This window comes from Copadichromis virginalis, linkage group LG14 (genome assembly GCF_057382275.1).
Source record: "Copadichromis virginalis isolate Kocher_CV1m ecotype Utaka linkage group LG14, C_Virginalis_male_GT1.1, whole genome shotgun sequence".
Taxonomy (NCBI): Eukaryota; Metazoa; Chordata; class Actinopteri; order Cichliformes; family Cichlidae; genus Copadichromis; species Copadichromis virginalis.
In genome coordinates, this window is record NC_140631.1 from 38611027 (window position 1) to 38637767 (window position 26741).

Below are 26741 nucleotides of genomic sequence, written 5' to 3' on the forward strand. Positions count from 1 at the left end.
TATTGTTAAGGCGGCCTCACACTCATATTTATAAAAAACTGCCCTCCTTAATCTTTTTAAAAGTGCTATTAAGGCGACTTTCAAGATGTCTGCAGGTTTCCTAAACCTTCGTGTATTCTTCGGTTGAATATTTTGGGTATAACTGGTTAAATATTCACATGCTATGTAAAGTATTGTACATGTCTGTGTGTCTCTGACATTGATGATGGTCAGACTGATTGTGAATAGCTTTCCATCCATCTAATACTTAATATTTAACACTTTTCTACTCTCACTTTAAGCCAAGCCACCTTTCCCCATTCACACTGCTCTTTATTCTCTGCCATAAAAAGCTTTGTACTCACTGCACACACACAAAATTGGGTGTCGTTCAAAGAAATTGAACCTGTGACTTTTAACGTAGCATGAAATGCCCTCTAGCTCCTGAGCCACAACTGCTCATTACAAATAAATATTATCAGTATTTCAGATTTATAATAAATGTAATCAGAATACAAAGACAATCATCATGTTCGTGCTCGCAGCTCTGCTCTGCCCTCTGTGATGAATGAGCCATGGCTGTGGCTTAGGAGGCGGAGCTTATCTAGTCCACATGCTGCTCTTTGGGTCAGACACTGGACCCTTTAGTTGTTTTCTAAAAGGTGCGTTGAAAGGCACTTCTTAGCATTAAGAGTGAATTGCAAAATATTACTAAATACAGGTGTAGTCAGTTAATTTCAATATCTTTTTTTTTATGTCAAACCCAGCTACTGCTGGTCCAACGTGCCAGTAAAGCTGGGTTCTCTAAGCACCAGTCAATTTTCCATCATCAGCTGAGAAAACCCCCAGAAGGACAGAGTCTCTGCACGCTGTTTTCATTTTAAACTAAAGGTTCATGTGGCTGTGTTTGCTGGTTAAAGACTCAGACGTTTTACAGTTTTCACTGTTCGGCTGCTATCTGTCCATTTACTGAAAGGGAAAATCACTGACACATGTGAACGAGACTCTCACGCTGGCAGTTTTTATTATTTTTTTGTAAAGCATGAAAGTGTGGGTGTGGGAAAAAAGATCCTCTTCTCTCTCTTTTTCCACACAGAAAGGATTATTGGGTCCGTATCAATCCACTCGCACAGGCAGCGATTATATCAGTTATCTGACAGTCGGAGACACTTTTGCATCTTATCACGCTCTGGTTTCCATCTTTAGACCGACCTTGTGTCACATGACTCACCATGGTAGATATCCTGGAGGGAGCCTCCGCCGCAGAACTCCATACAGATCCACAGTTTGTTAGCTCTGCAGACAGAAAAGGAAGACCTGTGCGTTAACTCCGAGGTTAAGAAAACAGGAGGGAGGAAGGAACGAGAAACAGGGATCTCACCGAATGTAGCTGCCATAATATGCCACGATGTTGCGGTGCTTGCAGCTCTTTACGATGATGATTTCCTGCTGGATGATAGAAAAATCGTCCTCTGTGGGGTGAGACACAGAAGACACGTCTTCATTATCATCAACACCGCATTAGATGCAAACACAGGTGCAGTCGGAGAGCACCTTTCATGTATTTTCACAGCCCTAATAGCACATTTTGGTTTATAAGTCATGCTATTGGACTGGATCTGCCTTTATATTGTGCAAAACTGGCTGCAGGTGGATCATGTTTTGACCAAAATACAACATAAAAAATAAAGGGACTTGTTTTCTGCATGTGTTATGTTGCTTTTTGTACTGTTTTCATTTGCCTGTGTGTTTTAAACTGCAAATCATTTCCCTCTGTTTTTCTTTCAATATTTTTCATTTAAATTTAAATGTTTAAGATGATACACTTAAATAATCAGTCTCATTTTTGGAGGTCAGACTAATCAGACATGATTTCCATCCGTTTGATGGAAAATAATGAGGATGATCATACTGCTGCCTTCTTTGGTCGCCGGTAGAATCTAACAGTTTCCTGCCTCTGTATGTGTGATTTATGTGTTTTCTCCAACTGCTGCGCCAACGATTTTGTAAAATTAAACCTCCCTAATCAAAATACAATGATGACTGGACGCAGTAATTGCACTGCATTAAAAACAAATTCAAGATCTTTGCTGCAACAAAGCTGAAATAATATTTATTATCTTTGTCCATAGCCGAGATAAAACATCTACAGCCCAGCAAAGATGGCTAAAACGCTGATGTCATCTCTGTGGTCCAAACTGGTCATAGTGCAACTGCAAAAACTGAAACGTACCAGGTCTAGACAGAAGGTCTTACACAAAGTGATCAGATAATAAAAATCAGGAATTAAATGAAATTTTTTGGTTATTAAACGGTTGTGAACAGACAGCCACACCATGGCCTCTCTAGGAGAGAACGTCCCAGCAAATTCACCCCAAAGTCAGTCATGCAATGTTCAGAGAACCTCAAAAAAACAGCAAGACCATCTTCATCTCGCACTCTACAGGCCTCTGTTAGCGTGTAACAGTACAACCGTACAACAATTACAGCTTGTTTATATGAAATGCAAGAGAAAGCCTTAAAAAAGGCATCTGAACAAACCACAAAACAATTGTGGAACAATTTCGTTTGGAACACCAACCACAGCACATCAGCACAAACACCTCATGCTGTCAACACGGGGGTGGAGGGCTGATGATTTGGGCTTGTTTACACTCACTTGACTTGGTCACCTTGCATTGAACCGTGAACTCCTTTCTATTGTAAAGTATCGGTAGCTGTCTGACAGCTAAAGCCCAGCCAAAATTGGGTCATGCAACAAGAGAGCGACCTCAATCTACAACAGAATGGCTGAAAATCAAAAGAATGAAAGTGCTGGAGTTAGAGCTGCCACGATTAGTCGACTAGTCGCGATTACGTCGACTATCAAAATCGTCGACGACTGATTTAATAGTCGACGTGTTGTTTGAAGCTTTGTAAGATCCCAAAAGATGCAGGGATAAGTAGCAGGATTTAAGAGTGTAATCACGGACTGAAACAGAAGATGGCAGCACTGCATGTACGAGGATGCCAGCTGTTGTTAAACCCCGAAGAAGAAGAAGCTGTGTCCGGTGTCATAGCTGTGTCCAAATTCAGGAACCGCATCTTCCTGTGCCTGCATTTGTAGGCCGATTATGTTACAGCGACACGACGAAGACTGTCCAAATTCGAAGACTCCGACAAATGCGCCCTTCATTTCCCCAGATTTGAGGGATGGGTCGGGTGTATCCTTCGTGGCCCAACCTATCCCAGAATTCATAGCGCAGCCCTGCTCAGTTTCCAACAATGGCGGCAGCTAGTTAGTTTTAATATTACTCTTATTATTCTTTCTGGGTCACAAAATAAACGTTTAACAGATTTTCAAGCGAGAATGTAGCTGTGTAAACCTCAAATATCTGCTCGGTTTATCAAGACACCACATGTCTGTGAAGGTTCTCAGTCATCCAGGTCATCGTTGTTGCTAGAAGACGTTTCACCTCTCATCCGAGAAGCTTCTTCAGTTCTAAGGTCATATGGCGGAGAGTCCCAGATTTAGACGCCACATATTTTCAAAAGTGCTCCGACGTTTTCGGAGACGTCTGTTACCCACTAGCTCGATAGCTAGCCGGGGTTCAAGGCTCGAGAATATACTCCGGTGTCCTGTTATATTTTAGATAGCAAGGAGTTTATTAAACTCCACCGAAACAATCTGCAAATTTCATTAAAATTTAATAAACTACCATGTTGTCTTTATTTTTAGTTAGCACATACCTTAAACACTTAAAGCTGTAAGCTAATGATAGTTATATACGAGCAGATGCTGCTGGTGCAATAAGCTGTACGTTTTACGTCCAATGGATGATGATCTGATTAGTCGACTAATCACAAAAATAATCGGCGACTACTCGACTATCAAAATAATAGTTTGTGGCAGACCTAGCTGCAATGCTCCGGTCGAAGTCCTCAGCGACTGAAATGCTGCGGTGGGGCCTTCAGAGAGCCGTGCATAAATGAATGTCTGCAAACTTCAATGTCATGAAGCAAGTCTACTCAGTTTTTCATATGACTGCTGAAACATCCCAATTCTGTCTTATTTGTTGCATGACAAACTCAACCTATTTGTACTGTTAGAGCCTCTGTGTGTGTCGGCACCTGATGCCAGTATTAAAAACCTTGTGATGCAGATGTGTGAGTTTGACTTGGGCAGCTCAGGAGGAGAGCGTGCCGAAGGAAGGTTTATAAGTTTAAGTCCCCGTGCAGATCACTGGACCTCGAGCCAACACTGAGGTAACATCTCGATGTCGTCTCAACTTTCACACTTCGACATGAACACGAAGATTCACAAGAATTAAAAGATGATAAAAATCAAGCAAAAGTTTGAAGATTGAGGTAAATCTCTCACCTGGCTCCATCTTGATAACTTTGATAGCTGTCAGCTCTCCATTCTGCTTGTTCCGTGCCTGAAAACATAAAAAAGACAGATGATTTTATTTTTTATAATGTAGTGCATCAGTCAGTTATTAGATCTCAGCACTTTGGTGGGTTTCTTTTGCTTTTGTTGTTTTCTTGTGTGCCAGTAGAAGCGTAATTTGCATTTTTGCTGTCCAGATCAGTGGAGTGCAAGATACAGCCCACTGCACAAAGCTGTGGCATTAAACACTCACTCACACTCACACACACACTCACACAGACACACAGACATACGATGACCTTTAAAAGTGTGATCCCAGAAGGTGTCACTTCTCTTTGCGCACTTATTTATAAAAGAACTATAAAAAAATGCTCTCACGCACACAAACATTTCCTCCGAGTTGAAGCTCATGCGCTACATTCTTACACACGGTAAAAGTCGTACCGAGAAATAAAAACGGCACAATTATTTTTGTCCAACCGCTGCGATCGCTAGGCGCATTGTTCCTTTGGCTGGCAGAGACGATTAAAGCTCTCTTACATGAGGGTGATCGCACACATCATGTGACATGAGACAAACAGCACCACCCAGAAAGTCTAGCCTTGTGAGTCTGATGAAGTCTAAAAAGAAACTGAGTGAGGTTTAATCGCTTCACAGCTTGAGTTGTGCGTCACAGTCACACACGCACACAGACTTCACACGGTCAAGTAAAGTCAAGTGAAATTTACTCACAAGCACATTTAAAACCAACAAACTGGTGAAGAATGTGTAGTTTGGTGACTAAAATAAAATCACCAAAAAGGAACACAACAGATTTGTACGAAAGCAGTAAAAGCAAAGGTCTCAAAGGTCTTCAGTGCTGATGAGGACCTGATAGCAAAGACCAGTGTCAGGACCTCGGTACACACAGTATCAGCAGACCTCAGTGATCATGTGGGAGTGTGAGGTTAAAATAAATGGGCAAAGACGGGCACGCCATTCTAACAATAACTTACTGATAAAAATAAACTCGCAAAAGCAGGTCGAACACTGTTACACGCTAAACGCAAAAACACGGTGAGGAAAGACGAAGGCCAACAAACCGTCTCGAACACGAGGCATCGAGGACGTCAATCATCAACGAATTAATGTTTCACAGCTGTCTCACGTTTTAAAGGTTTTTGTTATTTTTAGAGAATTTAACCAAAAGCAACACTAGGTGTTCATGTTGGTCATCTCCATGGTAACCAAATTTTAGATAGATATCATGTTTATCATCTTCTTCATTTTAACAGAGACTTTAAGACTTATGAAACATTTTTGGCTTAAATAAATCCTTGTATTTAGTACGGACTTACACAACTAGTTAACAGTTAAGCTTTAGCATTAACTGCACTAGAAACATCACCGAGTTATTTATACTGCATTAACTGTTGAGACTAATCACTAGTCAGAGCTGCAAGCCCGATATGTGTGAAGGGAAGTTGTACATAAGCGAGGCACCGAAAACTGCAGTTCCTGTAGGTGCTACTTTGGCTGGATGGTTCTTATATATCATACAGAACATAGAAACAACCTTTAACCCTGTCTGTGACATATTTTCCCGTAAAGGTTTCAAGAAAGGAAAAGGGACCACAAAAATGGTCACCTACAGCAGATCAGTTACAAAGGGGGAGCTTAGCAAGAGGCAAAAATCCACAAACAGATGCTGTAATACACAAGGAAACAAAAAACCCATGAGGGGTAACGCAAAGGAAGTAGGAAATGTGCAGAGACAAGGCGATGTGGGAGGGAAATGAGGGAAACAGGTGAGTGTGTATCACAGGAGCGTGATTAACTGACTGGAACAGGTGTGATAGAAAAACCGCGGGGAACACTAACTGTGACAGAAAAGACATCTGAAACCTGGCGAGGAGTAACCGATGAAGACCGTCACATTTAAGGCCCACTTATAGAACAAAATGACCGGGTTTGCATCAGAGGTTAGCGAGGGTGCTCTCTGTCTGCGCACCTTCGGAAAACCTGGAGACTATCAAACCACGTCTTTATTGATCTATGCTGAGGTGTGGAGACTCATCATTACGGGTACAGAGTGTCAAATGTTGTCTTCTTAATTAGACTTAATTATTCAGCAAACAAAGGAAACAAGCCCACAGCGCACGCTCACCTGGACGAGCGGCGGCGAGCAAAGATGGAGAAAAACACGGTGATCAGGTAGATAACTCAGGAGTAACTTCCTTTTTTCAGTGGTTACAGGCGCAGAGATGATTTTACACATATTGAACATCAAAGTTGAGATGTGACAGCTGCCCACACTCTCACTGCACTCAGAGGAAGAGAAACAGTCATAAGTGTAGTCGGTCAGCGAGGGCATGACAGCCTGCACACGTGTGACACGGAAAACTCCACTGCCTCAGAGAGGGAGGTTCAAAAAGCAACGACACGGTGACACATGGGTTTTTCAACCACTCCTCTGTCCGAGGTACAAAGTGTTCAGAAAGTGATGTCAAAATGACGGCAGTTTAACCCCCTCCAACCATCCTCCGTCAGCCCGCGAGCACAGAGCTACACTAGCAGCACACTAACTGCCACGTTATGTCATCCGTGTCCTTCACACTCATCTTGCTACTGAGTCATTATAACAAAACCACTGTTTACAAAGCAGTTTGTGGCATTAGAACAACATCATTAGCATTTTAACAGCAGGCATGTTTAAGATGCTAATCAAATGAGAAGAACGCAAGAAGCCAAAACGGCGGCCACCTCCGCCTTGCTAGGCGCAAAATTCAATTTGTCGGAAAATTAACGCCATCGGCAAAAACAACGATGGAAGTCGACACTTTGCAGTTGGAGGTAAATTTAACGTTGGCGGTAGGCGGTCTGCGCCTCTGAGATTGATACTGAAATGGCACAGTGGAAAGTCTGGGTGTTGTAGTCGCAGTGGGAGGGTGGTCACAAACAACTGACGACTTCATTTGCATTAAGGGGTTTCCTTTTTTTAGCCATGACCGACCTATAAATCCATCCTTTCACAAACTCAAAAAGGTAAAAGAACGATCGCTGTGTCGAGTTTACCTGCTGAGATTAAACTGTGTACAGCGAATTTAACACACCGCATCACAGCGGAGACATTGTTGTCCCACCCCCGCGCCTCCAACGGCCAAACACTGGCAACGGTTTAGGAGATCACTGAAGCACAAACTAAAGTTTAAATCTCAAACTGGAGTTAAACTAGAGCACAGGTAGTTTTCAGGCGCTTGGGAAATCTTTCCTCAGAGTGGCGGTTGGAGAACTGTGAAGCTCCGAGGAGCAGCACCTACATCCTCATGGCATAAAAAATAAATAAAGACTCTTTTATTTTCACGGGCACAGCTTTGTCTAAGACAGCAAGCTCATGCATTTATTCTAAGAGACTATGATAATGTGAGATGCTCGTGCAGCTCTGCTAACCTTGGCTCATGCTCCAGTTTTTTCTTTACTGCACTCCCTCTCAGCACCTCATTTTTCTGCTGCACAGCCACATGTGATGACAGCTGCAGTTTTTTTCTGGTCACTTGACTATCTTGAGAATGTTTCTCTGAACAGTTAATCTCCTCGATCTCTGATAACCAGCCAGCCTCAGCCCTGACTGTTGAGTTTCTGTCGGGTTGGTGCAGTGGCGGTCCTCGATATCATCAAGCTCCACCGCCTTCACTGCAGCTGGCGAGGTTAGGCCTTTTGCTCTCCTGGTGGTTCCATCAGAGGCAGAGGTCCAGCCTGACCCCGGGGAGTCATGTGGACCTGGGCTGAGCTAGCTGCGGCTGCAGAGCAGAACACTACCTTCTTCGCCAGCTGCAATCTAAGGTGGCGTACACACAGGAAGACACCAGCAACCAGAGACCACAGAATGTCAATGAAATTCAGCGATATGCAACAACAACAGGCTTGTGACGCAAACCGGGTGGTCCTGAGTTAAGCTTTGAGGTGGATGACCAACCACCTGTTCTGAAAACAAAGCATGATGAGCTGCTGTCTTACAAGGTGGAGGAGAAAGTGTGCAAGCTGGCTTCTTTCTTCATTGAACATGTGCCACGAAATGAATCTAAACATTTGGGAAACCCTGCATCAGGTTCAAAGCAGGCAGCTGAGCTGATCTTTAGCTGAGTAACGAGTTACCCTGTGGTCTGTTCACATTTGCCTCTGATCAGATACAGCAGACCAGTATGTAGAAGAAAACAAAAACAGTACTGCTGAGAGAAGTTAGCATATTGTGCACTAAGACTGGAGACCTGCCCAAGGTGTTTCCACCTTCCAGACCTATGAGAGCTGGGAAACGCTCCAGCACCCAGAAAACCGAATTAAAATTGAATTAAAAAGACAAAAAGAGCGCAAACACAGTCAAGAGACTCCAGTTAGTGCAGGTGAAGCTACCAGACAATGGGAGGCTAGTAATGTTGGCAGATCTGCATGCTCCTCACTCTAAGCCTTATCAGATTAACTCCAGGACGGTTAACAAAAAACTTCAGTTGCTATAAAGGTGGAAACTAACCACAGACAGGTCCTGGACACATTTATTTCTACTGTAGAGATTTATATTTGAACGTGGGATTGACTGGTTTGGAACAAGCCTCAAGCTGCCATCAGAGGAAGTCCAGTTTGAGAGTTACTTTCAAAAAAATAAAATGGACTAGTTTAATTTGAATAGGCTTAAATCTGGCCCATCCTCCAGCTGGATAGCTGTTTTTGCCGGACGCTCACTCTGCTGGGCTTCTCTGTGATCATTTCACAATATTGGTCATGTTTTGTTTTGGATGTGGTCTCTAACATGAAACTGTCATAAAAATCCCTCCACTGTGCATCACAGGGCCGATGTCCAAAACGGCAGCACTGAAACTGCATCGCTTGTGTACCTAAAGAGGCCGTGCAGAGCTTCGGTATCTGTCTGATGATGATTTGTGAGTTGCTTCTCGGAAAGTTTAGTCACTCTTATCGTTAGGGACGAGATAAAAACGTACCTGTGCGGTACCTTTTTGGACTATCTTACACAGCATTTCTGGGTAAAACTGAGCAATACAAAGCTTTCACTTCACAGTAGAGAGTTTCTAACTCTCTACTGAGAAAAGCAAAGGTCTGGTCGCACAATGGCTGAGCTTACACGAGCAGTACAGTCAAACAAAAGCAATCAGAGCCTGAAAGCTGAGGCAAGAAAAACAACAGCGACAATGGAAACTCCATTCAATCACTGTGTGAGAGAGACACACAGCAGAGGTCACTGAGAGGAAAGACACCCTGTGCAGTAAACAAACAAACACACAGAGGAAGCTGTGGACCTTCCACAGAAACATTTCCACTTTGAAGTGTGTGCCGCAGAGGGGTGTTTCCTCTCGCTGACCTCTGTGATGATGACACTCTAAGCATCATCATACTCTGCTTTCCTACAGTCTCGAGACAAGGAACGAGGTGAAGGGAAACAAGAACTCCGATTACACCTCACATGAGTCTGTTGTCCCTGAAAGCAGCCGGATATAAACCCAGCTGTAATCTTAACCATATCTTACTTAAACATATCTAACTTTGAGCAGCCCCATAACACCCAGCACAGACATAAATATATAAACACCTGCACTGGTTTTAAACATATTATTAGTCATACTCTGTCTTACGGCTAAAGATAAGAAATCTCTGTCAGTCTCATCTCTCCGTGCTTCCTCTCTGGTGTGTTTAGTGCACACAGACCGGATGGATGTGTCCGCATCTCATTCTTAAAACTAAAAAACACACCTGGCAGTTCTGAGAAGCGGTCAGAGAAGATGCTAAAGCTAAACTCGGGATTTTTGCACAACGGCGTGCGAATCATTTTGACCCGCTGTGTTGAGCTAATGGTCGATTTTGAGCAGCGATAATAGAGCAAACATGGCTGATGGCGGAGCTCTCTTATTCCACACGAGGCAGGACCAACGCCGCAGCGTCCGTAGTGCGTTGGCGCACATGCCAACGCGCTTTGAGCGTAGGCGGCCTCCTCCCTCTCACTTTCTCTCAGCAGGGCATACAACGACTACTGGCTCCTCGACGCAAAACGTCACACAGATCATTGCGAGGGATGGAAAAAGGAAGGGTGGAGGAGGGACGGAGCTGAAAAGCAAACACCAGCCAGAAACGAGGTCAGTCAAAAAGCACACGAGCTAAAACTCACACCTGTGTGTACGGTCGGAGCTCAAGCTCAGTCTTGAGACTTGAATATTTGAGCTACTTTAGTTCCTTTTGATGATTTTTTTAAATTTAGCGTAACCTCGTGGTTATTTATGCCTCGACCTAAACATTTTGATACAGTCTGATTGGTGAAGCTCTTAAAAACTCAGAGGTCATCTGTAATCTGAATAAATTTAATCCCAGACTGGGATATACTGTGATGTTTTAAAAAGGATTACTGGTGACATGTGCATGATGCAGACAATATCTTAAATAATTGTTCTTTTGTAGATTTATGGACACAGACTATAAAATCAACAGTAGAAGAACTTCAGGGAAACAAATCATCTGCATAGGGGTTTTCACAGTTTTTGTATAATGTGTCCAGGTACGGCATAAAGGTGTGTTTGAAATATACGGAATGTGGAGATTTGGTCTAACTTAAGGTAGATCATGTTCTCTACTCCTCAGACGGTCTATGGTTCGATCCCCTGATCCTCCAGCCTGCATGTCGGCCAACACACCGTCCCTGATGCATCCATCAGCTCATGAGTGTAAAAAGACGAGAAGCACTTAAAGTGTATTTTGGTTCTTCTAGACAAGCAGCAGCATTTTGAACCTTGTTCCGTCACTCACTGCAGATGAGTCATTGTGGGGGAATATGCATTTCTAAGTCTTTTTCAGAATACAATGATGCCTCCAGATTAGGTCAGAAAGGACTTTTGCAATACTTCAGTCTCCTGAAAATATCCTCTTTTTCTTCCAGTATGGCAGCAAGCTCAACGTTCAGACACGAGAAACACAAGAAAGCCTGAAGCTGATCATTTATCATCTTATTTTGATGTAGGTCAGTTATCAAATAAGCCAAACACACACACCCACACACACACACACGTGCAGGTATTTGGCATAATTTGTCTGAATTTCTCAGCGTCATAAAAATGATCTCTCTTCCTCTTTTTGGGGTTAAAGATAAATCCAAGCCAACCAAAAATTCAAGCACATTTCATTGTAAAGCACACACCGACACACACACACACACACACACACACAGACAAAACCACACTGTTTCTGACACAGTTAACTTGGCTCTGCAGGCAGATTTTGTATGTAGTCTGCTGTTCGTTTGTCTCACTTCTTCTTTTTGTGCCTGAGGTTGCACACACACCAGGTGCAGCCCGCAGCTTCCCGCAGCTTCTGTGAGGCTATGAGCATGAAACTAGAGTTGCAAGATGTTGAATAGCAACCCTAAAGTGCAGCTTAGTAGCACAAGCCACATCAGATAAGGAGACTCGGGGTTTTTACTGTAAGAGGAGGAAGATCCTGACATGATGAGGTGCAAACCTGCAGCCAGCTCAGTTAACTTTGAGTCACTTCCCAAGCCAGAGAAAACCAAGCAAAACCAAGTCTCAGCAAAGTTTCTCCTCCGCTGTGCAGGAAACATCACTGCAACAGAAGACTGATTTTTAACTTAAATGCATGGGAAGGAAATAGTTTTTAGTCACCAGCTACAGAGGGAAATGATTTGAATTTCAAGAGCAGCTTTAAAGTCCCTACGATGGAGTGAGAGTACAAACGCTGAAAGGAGGTGACCACCTAAGAGTAAAACCAACACATCAGATCATATCTGCACACAAAGAGGGTTTGTTTTTATACTTAACAATGCTCAGAACACCTCAGCACCGAGAGTGGTCAGTAAAGGCACGTCACATCCATCCAGGGCTATGTCAAGGTATCTCAAACTGAGGGGCAGGGCCCACCGGTGGGTCACAGAGTCACTGCAGAGGGGTGTGAATGACCAGGGGGGAAATATGAGGTGCTTTTTGCAGGAAAATTAAACAAATAGGAGTTTGCTCATAACACAGTGCTGACACTTATTTCACCAAAATGTCACTTGGTGACAGTGATTACACTTTTGTCAACTTCTGAAGGAAAAAGCTGAATCACTGCGTCATTCAACATTTAATCCACACTCCTATCATCATATTCATGCCCTAAATGTGGATGAGTCAACAAAGGTGATAAAATAAAGGTTATGCCATTAGAGGTGATAAACTTAAATGTCAACAGTCGCTCACATTTTGAAAAATAAGAGACTTTCAGAAATGTTAGGTTTCACTCAACCTTTAGGCTCATACTACAAACAGGACAGTAAAAGACAAAGAGAGGCTGGTGGAAAGTGAAGGAGTGAGTAAAATTATAGAAAATGTCTCCAACGAGAGCTTTAATAAGAGAAAATTCGCTGTTTGCGACTGACAGCCGTCTATTTCTGAAACTAAAAGTGTTGAATGAAACCTGAAAAAGTCACAGTCACGTGACCACAGTGAGCGGTATCACACTTCAAAGGATTTTTCCACTAAACAAGTCACATATATATATTAAAAAAATGTGTGTGTATGTGTATATATATATATATATATAACAGAACTTCATAGACACTCACATTACTAAAAACAAAAAACATCCGCTACATTACCACAAACTCTTGCACTGTGCAGATCTCCAGATGATGACTGCTGCTGATTTTCATGCTCTTCCAGGTAACTGCCAGGTTTTATTTAAACCACGTGATGATCCCATCTTTCCATCAGGTCATCAGCATGTTGGTTTATCATCATCATCTTTATTTATGAGAGGATGTTTAAGACTAAATACTTATAAAGCTAACTGCATCAACATCAGCTTCAGCTTCATTTGGGTTTCTTGGTCCTAAGCGTTAGCAGCGATGACAATGAGTTTGCAATTTAAGTAACTTTTGGATTAGCTTAAGTAGACTGGCTTTAACAGCTGGAGCTGAAATTTAGTTCGCCTTAAATCAGATCCTTTAAAGAGTTTTGAGGACATGAAGTATGCTTTCATGTCTGCTTATAACAGGACCTGGCTAAAGCAGCTACTGTAAGCTCAGGTATGGACCAGTCTGTGTCTCCAACAAACTGGTGATGGTGGCACAAGAGTGTCCCCCCCCACATGCTCCCATCTTAGAAAGCCAAATTTACAGCATTAAAGAGCATATTTATGTATTTATAACATCCATCTGGATACTGGAGTTTGGGGAATGGTCTGTGCCTGCTAACTGGAGTCCTTTAACTGTGTTTTAAGTGCCTTTTAGAACATTTTAACCCTTGTATGGTGTTCGGGTCTGTGAGACCCGTGTTCAGTTTTTTTCAAAAGAAAAATTAAACAATTAATTATTTTTTCACGTGTAAATGTGTTGTGTCTTTCCACTCACTCCACTTGATTATAACTGATTTATTTATAACATTTTATATAAAAGAAAAACGAGAAGCACATTAATTCATAAATGTGATCTAACAAAGGTAAAGGGAAAAAATTAACCATGTTTGCTGTTCATATGTCTTGTAATTGGGATGAAGTAAACATCTGTTGAGTAATTTAACATAAAATTGTTTGATAGTGTTAATTTGGAAAGCCAAAACTCTAGCGGGTCCACCAGACCCATGAACACTGGCTGAGTAACAAAAATACGAACACCACACAAGGGTTAATTATGAAATTAGATCATTACTAACAAAACTCCAAGAAATTTCTTCTTTAGTTTTTAGCATGGAACATGTTACTTAGTGCTGATTATACGGGACGTGTCTCCACCTATGCAGCCATACAGTGATGCTAACCAAAATATGCTACCTTTAGCTAAAGACTTTGCACTCCAGGTATTTGAGTCAACATGAAAACCTCAGCAGCCAAAATGCTCCCACTGAGGCTTCAACATGTGGACTCTAAAAACCATCAGCTGCGTCTATCCTTCGTATACAGTTCCTGTTCTTAATTGAAAAGCCGGGACATCCCAACGACAGCACGATGCCCACAATAAGCTGCGACTCTGAGCTTCAAAGCAGCCGCATCGTAAACCTGTAACTGCAGACACGCAAACATGTGAAAATAGCATCTTCAGGCTGAAGCAACATATCACACGTGTACTATATGTGCACACGCTCAGCATTACATGTGGAGATTCGGCAGGAATATAAAAGAGTTCTGCTGTGCTTTTAAGGTTTTACGTGTAATTGTAACACGTGTGTACGATGATTTTGCTTTCAGCGATTTCATTGAATTAACCCCTCAACACTCCCTCTGTTCAGCTTCTTAAGTGATCATCTTACAGCACAAAGTCTCACAATCTAGCGTCTGTGAATGACTTAACATGCAAATATAACAACAGCGGCAGCGACAGTAGCTTCTTAGTAAATATCTTCTCTTTCTTGTTGCCTGTAAGGAAGTTATTTATACACACGTGGGCATGCAGCCAATTTAGAAGCTAGGCACTTCCTCATCTCAAAACGAAAATGAGTTCTTCATTCAATGAAATCTGCTCATAACATAAAACACTCGGATAAACTTTGCTACAGAAAATGCTCTGACGGGAATATCGGCTGTGCAGTGTTGTCCTACAGGTTTGACAAACACAGAAAGAAGGTTTAAGAAATGTCTCAGCAGGAAAAAATGTGGACCGGGAGCATGCCACCGGATCAGCATCATTCACGCTATCTATCAAACATAAAATGGAGTTTCCGACTGGCTGCCAACAAAGCTTGCTACCCAAACAACAAAGCCAGATAACTCTGGAACTTCCACAAAAAGGAGTCCAGAACCAGTGGACAATGTCACGCTGGCTGCAGCCATCTTTTATATACAGTCTGTGATCTACACCAGTTTATATAGGCCACAGGATGACGTGACAACCATCATCGAAATGAAAAATGATCATTTATGAATTTACCGTATGAGTACTCTGGGCCCAGCTGACTTATCTTAGACGACGCTGGCTGATGCTAACACGGTGTTTGAGAGGAACTTGGCGCTGCATCTGAACCACAGGCAGCAGAGGCTGCACGCAGGACTGCGTGAACATCTCTACACATCCGATGAAGACGAGGTATGTGCCAGTACAGAGGTGACCCTGTGCAGGTGTCACAGGTGCTCGTGTTGCAAATGAGCTGTCAAAAGTGCCTCCGCCTGATGAGAACACACAAAGCCGACTGCTGGCATGTGAGACAATGAAGAAGCTATTTGAGGAAGAACTGAATGCAGATTATGTGCTTTTCAAATCAGGCTCAGTCTTTGAACGCCTGGGGTACAAAGCGTTTGAAAAATCAGATACTTACCCCCTAAAGAGATTTTATGGGGTAAAAAGTGTTTAATGCCCACAGAAAGTCGTGCAGCTTACGTGCCGAAATCAATATAAGACACATGAACTAATAGGAAATGATCTACAACACAACTTGGCCTTATCAGCTGCGGTCGACACGGCCTTTCTTCTCTATCTCTACATCAGATGCACCTACTCTTACTCCTGAGGATGAGGAACTGTCTGATATGAAAGCAGGTATATGTTTCTTCCTGTGAATGTCCCTCCCTGTACAACATGAGGCTAAGACGCTGTACAGTTCCCATAATGGTCATCTCTCTCTCTCACACACACATGGACAAACAGGCATAACTTAAAGTCCTACTTTTTCACCACTGCTGATGGTGCAAAAACAGTCGCTGCTTGCAGTATGACCTCCATTAGGCTGTGCAACAACGCGTAGCTGAAACCATGTGATCGAGCATGTGTGTGGGTGTGATCATATCTGTGCATGGGTGTTTTTGTGTGAGCGTGTGTCCACATGTGAAGGAAGGGCAATTATGCAAATATCTCCCTCCCTGTAAAACAGAACAAGGTCACAGAACTGACCTGTTTAGAGGAAGTGTGCTCACTCTACAGATAAACTGCTTTGCATAGGTTACAGTTTTACAGCGCATGGCATGAACTGCTGAACAGCTCGACTCTGAAATGCTCCATATCCACCAAAACTGGCACATGAAAAAAAACAGTCCACACATGGGCTGAAGCAGGTGGCCGAGAGCGACTCTGAGAAACTCTGAAGCCTCAACTTACCTTCTGTAAAGCGTATCCGTGCAGGATGTTGCTAATGTGCCATATTTTAATATAGATTTTGTTTAAAAAACAAAAAAAACATGCATCACAGCTTAAATACTTCAAAGAGCTCATACTCATGGAGGCACAGATAAATACAAGCCAGTGTAGGTGGAGCAAGAGATCATTATCTAAAGAAATAAAACTAAAAACTCACAATAACATTTGAACTCCAAGGACCCACAAAGTCATTAAAGTCTTTTTTTTATATCGCTTACAAAAGCAACACGATGCACAGTGACCAAAATGATCTGCATCCTCTTCACTCTAATCACCGACGAGCTCGCAATGGTCCATCACCGTGACAACCTCAGATGATTTTATAACTCAGCATTTGCAGAGCTAAATATCTCCAATGAGATAGACGGATGAGATAGCTAAATGCTTATTTTTCTCTTTTTGTGCACCTCAGCAAACCACAGCACACGATAATCAAAGACAGTGAAGAAAGTTTCTTGGTTGGAGTTGGGGGATGGATTAAAAAGTCCAAAAGCTGAAAACCCCAGAGTCCCGATCTCGACAGATTTAAATGTCACAGTAAGCTGTCTGCACCGGCACTAAGTGTTGGTGGTAAACGTTCTGCAAATCAGAGCTGTGTAAACACAATCTGTGGGTTCAGACAAACATAACTTGTTGCTAACAGATTAACTCAAATCAGCCTTTAAGAAGCTCTGTCTGGCTTCAAATTCTCATAAATGAGTCGCTTGTTGTTCCGAGCGCTGAATGGAGCTTTGCTGTTCTGTGACTTACACTGAGCAGTACAAAAGAAGGCGCATAGTCCACTCAGATCACTCTATCACTCATGTGAGCCGTCACTGGAGAGACTTAGGTAACTTTTCCATCTCAGGTGTGACCTGAGGAAAGTCCCAGACAATCCTTGGTAACACATGCACCTACACAGGAGCCCGCGTGTTCATTCAAAGCACGGAATTACACCGAAGGAAGTCAAAATTCACTCAAAATGTATCCATTTTTTAAAAACCCGCACTTAATCACATCCATATATGTGTAGACGGACGCCTGTGAAGTCGACACAGTTGCAAGAAATGTATGAAAGGCTTGCTCTGTGAACGCGGCTCCATCCGCTGTGACATTTGACAATGTTTATAACACACCTATGATAGCATACAAAAGAGCAATTAGATGAGTATGTACGTTTTTGCATGATTCCCTGATTACAGACTCCTTCTTCACCTTCCTACACTCGTATTCTGAGTGTATTTTTTGCCACAGAGAGATAAAACACATGTATCAAAGTTAAAAGATGATATTTACTGATAGCACAATTATTTTTACTGTCATTCAAATTTTCTGCAGCTTTGGTGTCGTTATCGGGAAATTTCTTTTGCCACAATAATCCTGCGGTGAAAGCTGATATAATGCCAACTCTAAATACCGCCCAACTCGTTAACATACAGCGACAAACGATTCAGACATAATTAGCGATCAGAAGCAGACGTACTACACTGGCAACGCGTTTGGCTCTCATTTCCTGCCACTTTTAATCAGGTTGATTTTTTAAGCCTAATCTAAACAAATGAAACTGAATATTTTGTGATATTTGCTGGGCCGTCGGGCTTGTAATCCGCTGGTTTAAACCCTGGCTGCTGAGATCAAATTAACAACTACTTGTGGACCATTTGTGCTCTAGAATCAGAGTCCTGGGCCTCAACCACAACAACTCTGAATGCTGCAGCTGGTTTCTCAAATACAAGTCTCGCTGCTGTTTTTATTTCTGGAGTGCAGCTGTGGCAGGAACCACTCCTCTTTCTGTAACCTTACACTGCAAATAAAAACAGCTCAAATGATCTGTGGATTCCTTCGAAAAACAGGAAGGATTGCTTTTGGAACGCCAGGTGACATCACATGCAAAACTACATGAAATTGCAAGTGACGGGGTAACAACACAAGTTCCACTGAGAGAAAGAGGATGAGATGTTTAACCTGAACATTTCTTTAAACTGAACCTTTACAGCAACATTCAAGGCCAAAGCCTGTTAACCAACTTCTCCCCACTGTGTGAAAATATGGGTTTAACCCTGCGAAACCTTCACTGCTGCTCAGAAATGGGAATGAACTCTGCCGCAGGCGAAGAAGAATCAACATAAAACCAAATATTTCAGATGATGTATTATTGAAGCTTGGCTTTGTGGTTGGAGAAACCGTGATATTGTTTACCTTAAATATCAAGCCACAAACTGAAAATGTGTGGTGTGTGTGTGCAGGAATATACAATGTACCATATTAAGTTCAGACCTCACCTTCCTGCTCCTGCTTCAGGTTAAAGTCTGACTTAAATGACTTAAAATGAGACTTTTTAAGGACAGACTTTTAAACATAGGGAGAAACTTCAACTACAACTCAGAGGTGTGATTGTGTAGACGCCCCGTCAGAGTCGAGGATGATGTTAGAGTGCACTTGAAGCACCTGAAGCACCTGAAACACCTTTTAGTAGCTCTGAAAGCTTGAGCCCCGTTTGTTGGCGTTTGATGACATCAGTGCTCGAAAAGAGGATCTTTAACTCTGGAATTCGTGGTACTTGTACTACAATTCAGAGTTTACACTAACTTCTCTATTAGATGGAGTAAAACTGCCAAAAAAATAGTTATCGACAAGAATACTTTCACTTCTTGTAAAACCACTTCCTCCAGCACAATAGAAGATGCACTTAAGTTGTGATTGCAGTAAACCATTGAAACTAAATTCCATCACACCTATGTTCTTCTAAACTCACAGAGAAGACGTTCACAGCGAGCAAAGCACCGCGTGCTCAGCCTGAGATCCCCTCCACCCCCCCTTTTTTTGCTGCTGTACATTAAAGTGCAGGGACGGGAAGCGGAGAAGTGAGCGACTTGTAAAACAGGCAGAAGTAAGACATGCTTGACTTGAGATGCGAGAAGCCAGTGGAGCAAAAACCTCCTTTAGACTCAGCTTTACATTTTCCACTTCTTTCTTCAAACAGTTTAAAGATACTCATGATCTCTTGAAAGGTGAAAGGTTTCTTAAAATACAAGTAAGAATTGAATAAACCTGATTTAAGCGAACATGTACATGTAGCGGCAGTACAAAGCAGCTGACCTTGTAAACCTCCCCGTAGGTTCCTCCTCCGACTCTCAGCAGGATCTCAAAATCGTCCTGAGGGTTCTTGGTGGAGATATCCAGAGCTGCCCTCTGATGGAAATCCATTTTGCTGTTCGATGTCACTAAAAATCCTCCTCAGACATGTCACACAGTCTGTCTCACACACTCACACACACACAGCAGCATCTACATAGAAACCTGAGAAGCGAAGAAGACGCGAGCTGCTGAGGAAAGGCGCTCGGACTCTCTCTTTGTCTGACTTGTCACTCAGCTGCTGCCACACACACTCACACACCTTCCTGTTTCTCTTTCTTAGCCTGCTGTCGGTCCTCCCTGCCTCTGTCACTCCCTCCTTCCTCTCATCTCTCTCAGACTATTTTTTTTCTCAGCTCATTTGCATAATCCAATTTATTTCCTGTTACTTGAATCGTGCATGTGTGAGAGAGAGAGACTTTCAGAGACAGCTTTACAAAGATCTGTGTGAGTGTGTGCGTTTGTGTGTGTGTGTGTGTGTGTGTGCGCGCGCACATGAGAACCTGCTTCTGCATGTGTGTGGCTTGTAGCTGATTAATTGCAGTTGAGTTGGTTGGGGTTTTCAGAGCGAGTTTCAGTCTCAGGTTCACGCCTACTGAAGTGTGTGTGTGTGTGTGTGTGTGTGTGTGTGTGTGTGTGTGTGTGTGTGTGTGTGTGTTGCTCTGCAAGAAAAGTCACTCTTGCTAGGAGCTCCCTGTCAGCTTCCTGTTCATATCCTGTTCAAATAAAGGGGTACAACATCCTGTTAACAACTAAAAAAATCATTTTAATTCTTAATTTTTTACAATCACCAGAATCCACGGGATTCAAATTCGTCTTTTTTTTTAACCATTAGAGCATTTTTAGTGAGAGGTGTAAGAGATATAATTGGAATGAATGATGTGGTTTCATCATGGTTGCTGGTGCTTATCTGCAGCACCTTAACGCACCGCAGCAATGGCACAAAATGAACCTGAGAGAGAAGGAGGGCATTAAACAACTACTTTGCTGTTTGTTTAAATGTCTGACTAGTGAAAAAAATAACTAATTAATCCAGTATTCAAAAATTAAGAAACAGTAAAAACTGGGCACAGTCTAATGGAAACCAGTAATCGCATGCTTCCATGGGCAGGCCTTATTTTAAATGTGGCTGACACTGAGTGTGGCTAACTTTAGCGGTGCTAGCAGCATGTTAGCATTGACAATCACGAGCAGCACAGTGTAGCTTTGCGTGGATGAGCGGTTAAATGTTTAACCACCATGGTCTTTTTTGTAGGTCACAGTCCTCCAGAGCTGAGGCTTTACTTTACCTGTTTACATCTTCCTGCCATGGAGTGACAGAGAGCGCTAACCTCTCCGAAACAGCAGACCTGGTGAAGACTAGTGAGAGCAGCGCCGGTTAATCATCCAGTCGACTTAGCCACACATGCCTTGTTAAACAACTGCACCTTTTTTTTTAAACAGCTGCCAATTAAAAAGTCAAGAATTGGAGGAAACGGGGACGAGTCATCTATTTGGTACCATGAAGGTCTTAACCCATTTACCTCCATCACATCCACCACATCCACCCATCCACTTATCCAGTTCAGGGTCACAAGTGGGGGGAACCCGAAGTCAACCCCTGTTGACTTGCTGTTGGAGGGCTGAGACATAGAGACAAATACCTAGTAACACTCACATTAACATCTAAGGTCACCAGTTAACCTAACCTCATGCTTGTTTGTGGGAGGAAGCTGGAGTGATCGGAGATACCTGAAGCAAACGCCATAGAAAGGCCACAAACTGGATTCAAACCCAGGACCGGCAGGCTGTATGTAAGAGATGGATGTAGCATCACGATGTCACCCACTGGTTTGTGAAGTGCTGCTTTTCAAGCTTCGAGCTGAGTGTTTTTAATGCAGCCATTGGGTGAAAAAGTGGTTAGCCTTACATTTTGCTCATAAAACTTCAGCCTTCTGCTAATTCCTCTTACTCTTCAAATTGAGCTTTATTTAATGTTTCAACCCATTTTGTCAAGAAGAAGATAACTGAAGTTGCCAAACGTAAGTCTACCCCACGAAATTTACTATCTGGGGCTCTTTGGGGCCTCATTCATCCCTGGACTGCCTCATGAGCGCCCCCTAAGGATCTGGAAGTCCACAGAGCCAGAGCTTCACGTTCTCTGCTATCGTTTTCGTTTCCTGGAACTTGTTAGCTCCGTCTTCCTAATGATATCACATATTTTTTTTATTGTGCCCTTACCCTCATACTTCCCAGTTACCCTCAGTTTAGTTCTCAGTCAGCTCAATTTCTAGCCCAACTTGACCTCTGAGTTTTTGGATAGTTCAGGGGTTATCTGTGTGCACGCGTGCACGCGTGTGTAATCTTACCAGATTTTTTAGCCTGATTGTACCCGCTCCTTGTCCCCTGTGTGCCTTCCCTTTAGTTTTTATGTGCATGAGCACATAAAGCTGTGGGGGGGTTTTTGGATTTCACCACAGCTTCTTGCATTTGTGTCCTCCTCTCTGTACTGACTCGTTACACGGTAAACACACAAAAATATCTTGCAGTCATGAAAACAGGAAACATGCTAATTAGATTTTATCCATTGCTTCCTATTTCACACTATTTTTTTCTGCATTTGCTGCAAACGGTTGTTGTTGCAGGATATTTAAAGTTTCGTCACCTTCTTTTAAATCAAGAGACCTGCGCACAGATGCGACACCCCTCATGCAGGACCCTGCTTGGAGAAGCACCGATCTAAAGCGAGCCGCCATCATCAGAAGCTACTATTTAGATTTAAAAGAAAACAAAGCAGCTCAGCACGTGTTAGTCGTTAAAAGGTTAATCAAAACAGCAAATCTGAAAGACAGACAACATCTGTCTTGCCATCGTATAACGATACCATCTTCATCTTTTGACATTTATTCCCCCTCCTTCCTCAGCTCAGCAGACGACCCAGCGGCCTGCCCACACTCTCGTTTCAGCACCCACATGTGACAGACTCAGCAGAGGCCAGTTAACCTCAACTAACTGCCTCAACCTCAACTGAGCCTTAGGAGCAGGACTGACGGGGTTACTGATAAAGCTGAGGTTACTGATCAAAATAAGAATATTAGACTCCTTTAAGAGCTCAGGTGCTCAAGTGATCAAAAATGTCACATTCTCAGTTTTACTTCAAATGTCTGAACGGTTTAATAATAAGGTCCAAAATCCAAACATGTGCAATAAACCCCAGAACTTGTGACTTCTGGTTGTTGTTGTTTTGAGTCAGTATGTGTGTATTTATGGCTCCTCTCTCCTCTTTGTCATTGCTGCATCATCTGGTTTGCTCCTGTTAGGACGTCTTCATCAAACCCCGCATGTTCTTCACGTCCTCTGACCGTTCTTCAAATTATTTTTAGATATTCTTAGATTTGTTGAATGTGCTGCCTCATGCTTATTAATTAGAAAATCAATTTAATAAGCTATGTTTCAAAATGTTATGTCATTTCAACAAAGTTCCAGGTGTACTAGCATAAACACAGACTATCACTGGGCTTCATCACAAAGACGCATCAACATATCCTGACATTTACCTGCTGATTACGCTCAGCTCCACACTTTGATTTTCTCTGATTAGTTCAGCAGATATCTTCAAATCCAAGGAAAAACTTTCCCAGGTGGCTATGAGAAGCCAAACCTGGAACACATTAACTTATTATTACACTTTAGATAAATCTCATTAGCCATTTGACAATTCAAGACCCAGTCTGACTCTGGCACGTAATTTTTAAGATATAAACTACTGAGCGTACATACTGATTTTGATTTGAAATAAAAGTTTCCAATGTGGATTATGTGGATCAGCTGGAGGTCCAGATGCATCTCTCAGGTCTTTGTTGGACTTTTTTTCCTATTTCTTAAGAACATGACTTTGAGATACTGTTCATCTGCTCTAGATAGTTTTTTAGACCTAGCACTTCTTCTTTTGCCTTCCACTTTTCCACTTTCCTCATTTTTTTGGACCGACCCCACACTGTGCAAATATTTTGGGCTCTTAGCTCATTGGGAATCCCCTTATTATGCAAATTTACTATTTTATGTGTGTAAAACTAACATTTTGAAAGACCTTCGGGAAGCCTTGTAGAACCAGTTTAAAGTGTGGCGTTGAGAAAAAGGAAATGAGGGGTGGCTCATGACTTTTGCACAGTATTGCACGTGATCGTAACGTTTGGTGAATCTTAATGTCAAATCCCACACGTCTGAGCGAGCAGTTGTGAACCTGAAGAGTCTGAAATCACTGTGAAGCGTCTTTGCACCATGCACGTATGTTTCTTAGGTACTTGTGTAGCAGCAGAGGCAGAACGTTTGTTTCAGAGGGTGAGCAGCTGCTACGCTTTACGTGCGACTGTACAACGTTTTCATCGCTTGTCCCATGTAGAGATCAGCTCGTGTTTAGAGAAGTCAACAGGCGCGAGTCTGACATGAAACATGTTGCTCAGAACCAGACGTGTTAATACGTCGCTGTCGAAAGTCAAAGAGCAGCTGAAATAACAGCCATGTTTCTGCAGTTACTGAGACGGCGAACGGCGTAAATAAGTTAAGGAAACGCCCACGTAAGGTCATCCCAGCGAACATTCGTCCTTCATGCGATCAGTGCTGAAACCATCTGAAAATTTCAGAATTAGTGACGAGCCAGCGATTCCTCAGACTAACACACGGTTTGTTGAGATCTCAAGTCAAGTCAAGCAGCTTTACTGCCATTTCAACCATGCGCAGTGGTCCAGCACACAGTGAAACAAAACAACCTTCCTCCAAGATCATGGTGCTACATGTGACAGACGATCAACACAGGGCTACATAAAGTGCAAGTGTGCAAGAATTGCAACAAGAAAAACCAAAGACAGTGCAACAGCCGACAGAACAGAACGATAGAGTGCAACAGAAATGTGCAAAAGACTGTGCAAAAACTAACTCGGTGTGTGTGTGTGTGTGAGATTCTGCAGATAAATGCTTGCTAGTGATGTGTATGAATCGATGTGTGTGTGTTTCAGTCCAGTCACTGAGTGTTCAGGAAGGGCCCTGATGCTCCGGTACCTCACTGCCAGAAGGCAGCAGGTTGAGGAGTGTGTGTGGGGTGTGTGGGGTCCTCGCCAACGCCGGTGGCTTTGTGGATGCAGCCGGTGCGATAAGTGTCTGTGATGGAGGCACGAGAGGCTCCAATGATCTTCTCAGCTGTTCGCACTACTTGTTTATCCTACTCCTGGATGGACTCGTGGTGCTGCTCAACCAAACGGTATGGAGGTGCTAAAAAAGAATCATTCCTCAGCTTGCAGAGCTGCGCGGCTGTTATTTCAAATGTTGCTGAAAGTTGAGCACACTAAAGAGTAACAATGATCTGTTTCTGTATTTCCAAAGTTTCTGTAAATGAACGATTAACAGCTTAGGTGTTGGGGATGAAAATAACCTGAAAGTTTCTTTTGTCACATTTCTGAGTTTCTATTGAATCATTTCCTGTTTTATTTTGTATTATTAGTCACTTTAATCTCAGGTTTATTTCCTGTCTTTCGTTGTATTTTTCCTTTAGTACTTAAAACTATTCAGGTTCACTTGTTTTTTTGTCACTCCTGTTTCCAATTAGACTCTCAGTATATACACTCACCTGCCACTATATTAGGGATGCCTGGGTAATACCACGTTGGGCCCTTTTTTGTCCCTTGATTCTTTCCTTAATTTTACAAAGTGCTGGAAACTTATTCATGAGCTGCACAATGATGCAAACCTCCTGTTAAAACATGCCAGCAGTGCCCTACTGGACTGAGATCACTCAGTGCAGACTGTGGTGACTGTGGAGGCTGTTTGACCAGTATAATGACCAACAAACCAGTTTGATCTTTGAATATGAAAATAAGCTTGAATGACAACCAATGAGAAGTTAAAGAAAACAAAAATACGGTGAAGCACAAGGTGCAGCTAATGAGGGCGGGTCCATCAATCACAAAGGAGGGAAAACACAGGACAACTTAACTAACCAAAATAAACAGGAAGTGAGTAACACAGACACAAAGCACCCAAACATGAAAAAAAAACCCTCAAATTCTAAACAGGACCTGACATCACGGCATAAAAAGGGACCAGACGGATTATTTTTGACAGTCCAAAAACCAAAAGGCGGAACATCTACTTAAGTTGAGCCTCGTCTTCTCTGAAACAGTGAGCATGTGGGTGGGTGGGAGGTTTGGGGAGCTGCTCACTCATGCAGTGAACACAGCAGAGACAGAAGATGGTGGGGGAGGACGACAACGTGCATGAAAAATCACCGTGCAAGAGTTAAAGAGCGTGGCTAAGCCGTGATTCAACTTAAATTTCTCTGCTCGGAGAGAAAGCTGGAAGCAAAAGACTTTTTCTTACGTTTTCCTCGCATGTTGTGCAGCATTGTTCTCTGAATACTTGCTGCTGCCTCACCCAGGGAACACAGAGAGACACAGATGTCATCTGAAGCAGCAGGAACTCTGTCTGCAGATGTTTTTCTGTATAAAAAGAATACAAGAAGTGGTTGGGCGTAGCAATGAAAGCGCAAAATTGAAGCATCACAAACTGGTTTATCTTTATGCATTAAAAAACCAAACCAAAACATCCAATAACGCTCAACAATTAAATGTTTGTGCACAGCTCACTCTCATACTGATGCTAAAAGGCTAGTTTATAGCTTCATCTCAAGAAGGTTTGAATCTTGCAAAGTCTCATTGCATGACTGAGTCAAAAATGTTCCTAATGATCGGACACAAGTTTAATAATGAACGTCAGCAGCTCATCCGGCTCATGCTTCATCACAGCTCACAGGTTAGCGTAACGTGGGAAGTGCAGAAAGAAAGTGACACTGGGTTGCTTTGTGCAAAGAGTTAAACAGATAAAGGATGCGGTGGCCTTGAGCAGGTTAGTGTGCATCTTACACGAGAACCTGGCCGCCGCTGTGGGAGGAGCGGCGATTCAAAAGCAAACTTTGAACCTTGCTGTTCTTCTCGCTCTATGGTTAATTAGCATGTCTGTCTCTCTGTGGGCTTTTACAAGTTTCAACTTTTTAAAAAATTCCATTTCTGCATTTATTTTTTATAAACCATAGACTATATAAATATATATCTGAGGGTCTGTGGTGTCCACATTGTAAAGCGTCGACATTAGTGTCTGAGCTGCTGTTTGCTGGGTTTTTTAGACCCACCAGTGAATATATTTATATGAGAGAGTGGAGCT

General features: G+C 42.6%; 1 protein-coding gene and 1 long non-coding RNA gene across 6 annotated transcripts in view; one reads left to right on the forward strand and one right to left on the reverse strand.

Moving 5' to 3' along the window:
* Positions 1-26741, reverse strand: part of map4k1 (mitogen-activated protein kinase kinase kinase kinase 1) — a 51447-nt gene that overhangs the window by 22809 nt on the left and 1897 nt on the right. The window contains exons 2-5 of one of the 5 annotated variants that reach the window (XM_085430842.1): positions 25902-26020; positions 4340-4397; positions 1361-1451; positions 1211-1275 (exon numbers count right to left, since the gene is read on the reverse strand). In XM_085430842.1, the coding sequence (XP_085286968.1) occupies positions 1211-1275; positions 1361-1451; positions 4340-4397; positions 25902-26020 (333 nt within the window). Of the gene's footprint in view, positions 1-1210; positions 1276-1360; positions 1452-4339; positions 4398-5430; positions 5509-6494; positions 6936-7402; positions 7491-19514; positions 19832-25901; positions 26021-26741 lie in introns of those variants that run through there. The other 4 variants (XM_085430843.1, XM_085430845.1, XM_085430840.1 and 1 more) reach the window with 4 other exon arrangements.
* Positions 7074-10857, forward strand: LOC146694590 (uncharacterized). Its single transcript, XR_014914912.1, has 3 exons — positions 7074-7180; positions 10350-10467; positions 10787-10857. It is a non-coding gene; the product is annotated as an uncharacterized LOC146694590 (long non-coding RNA).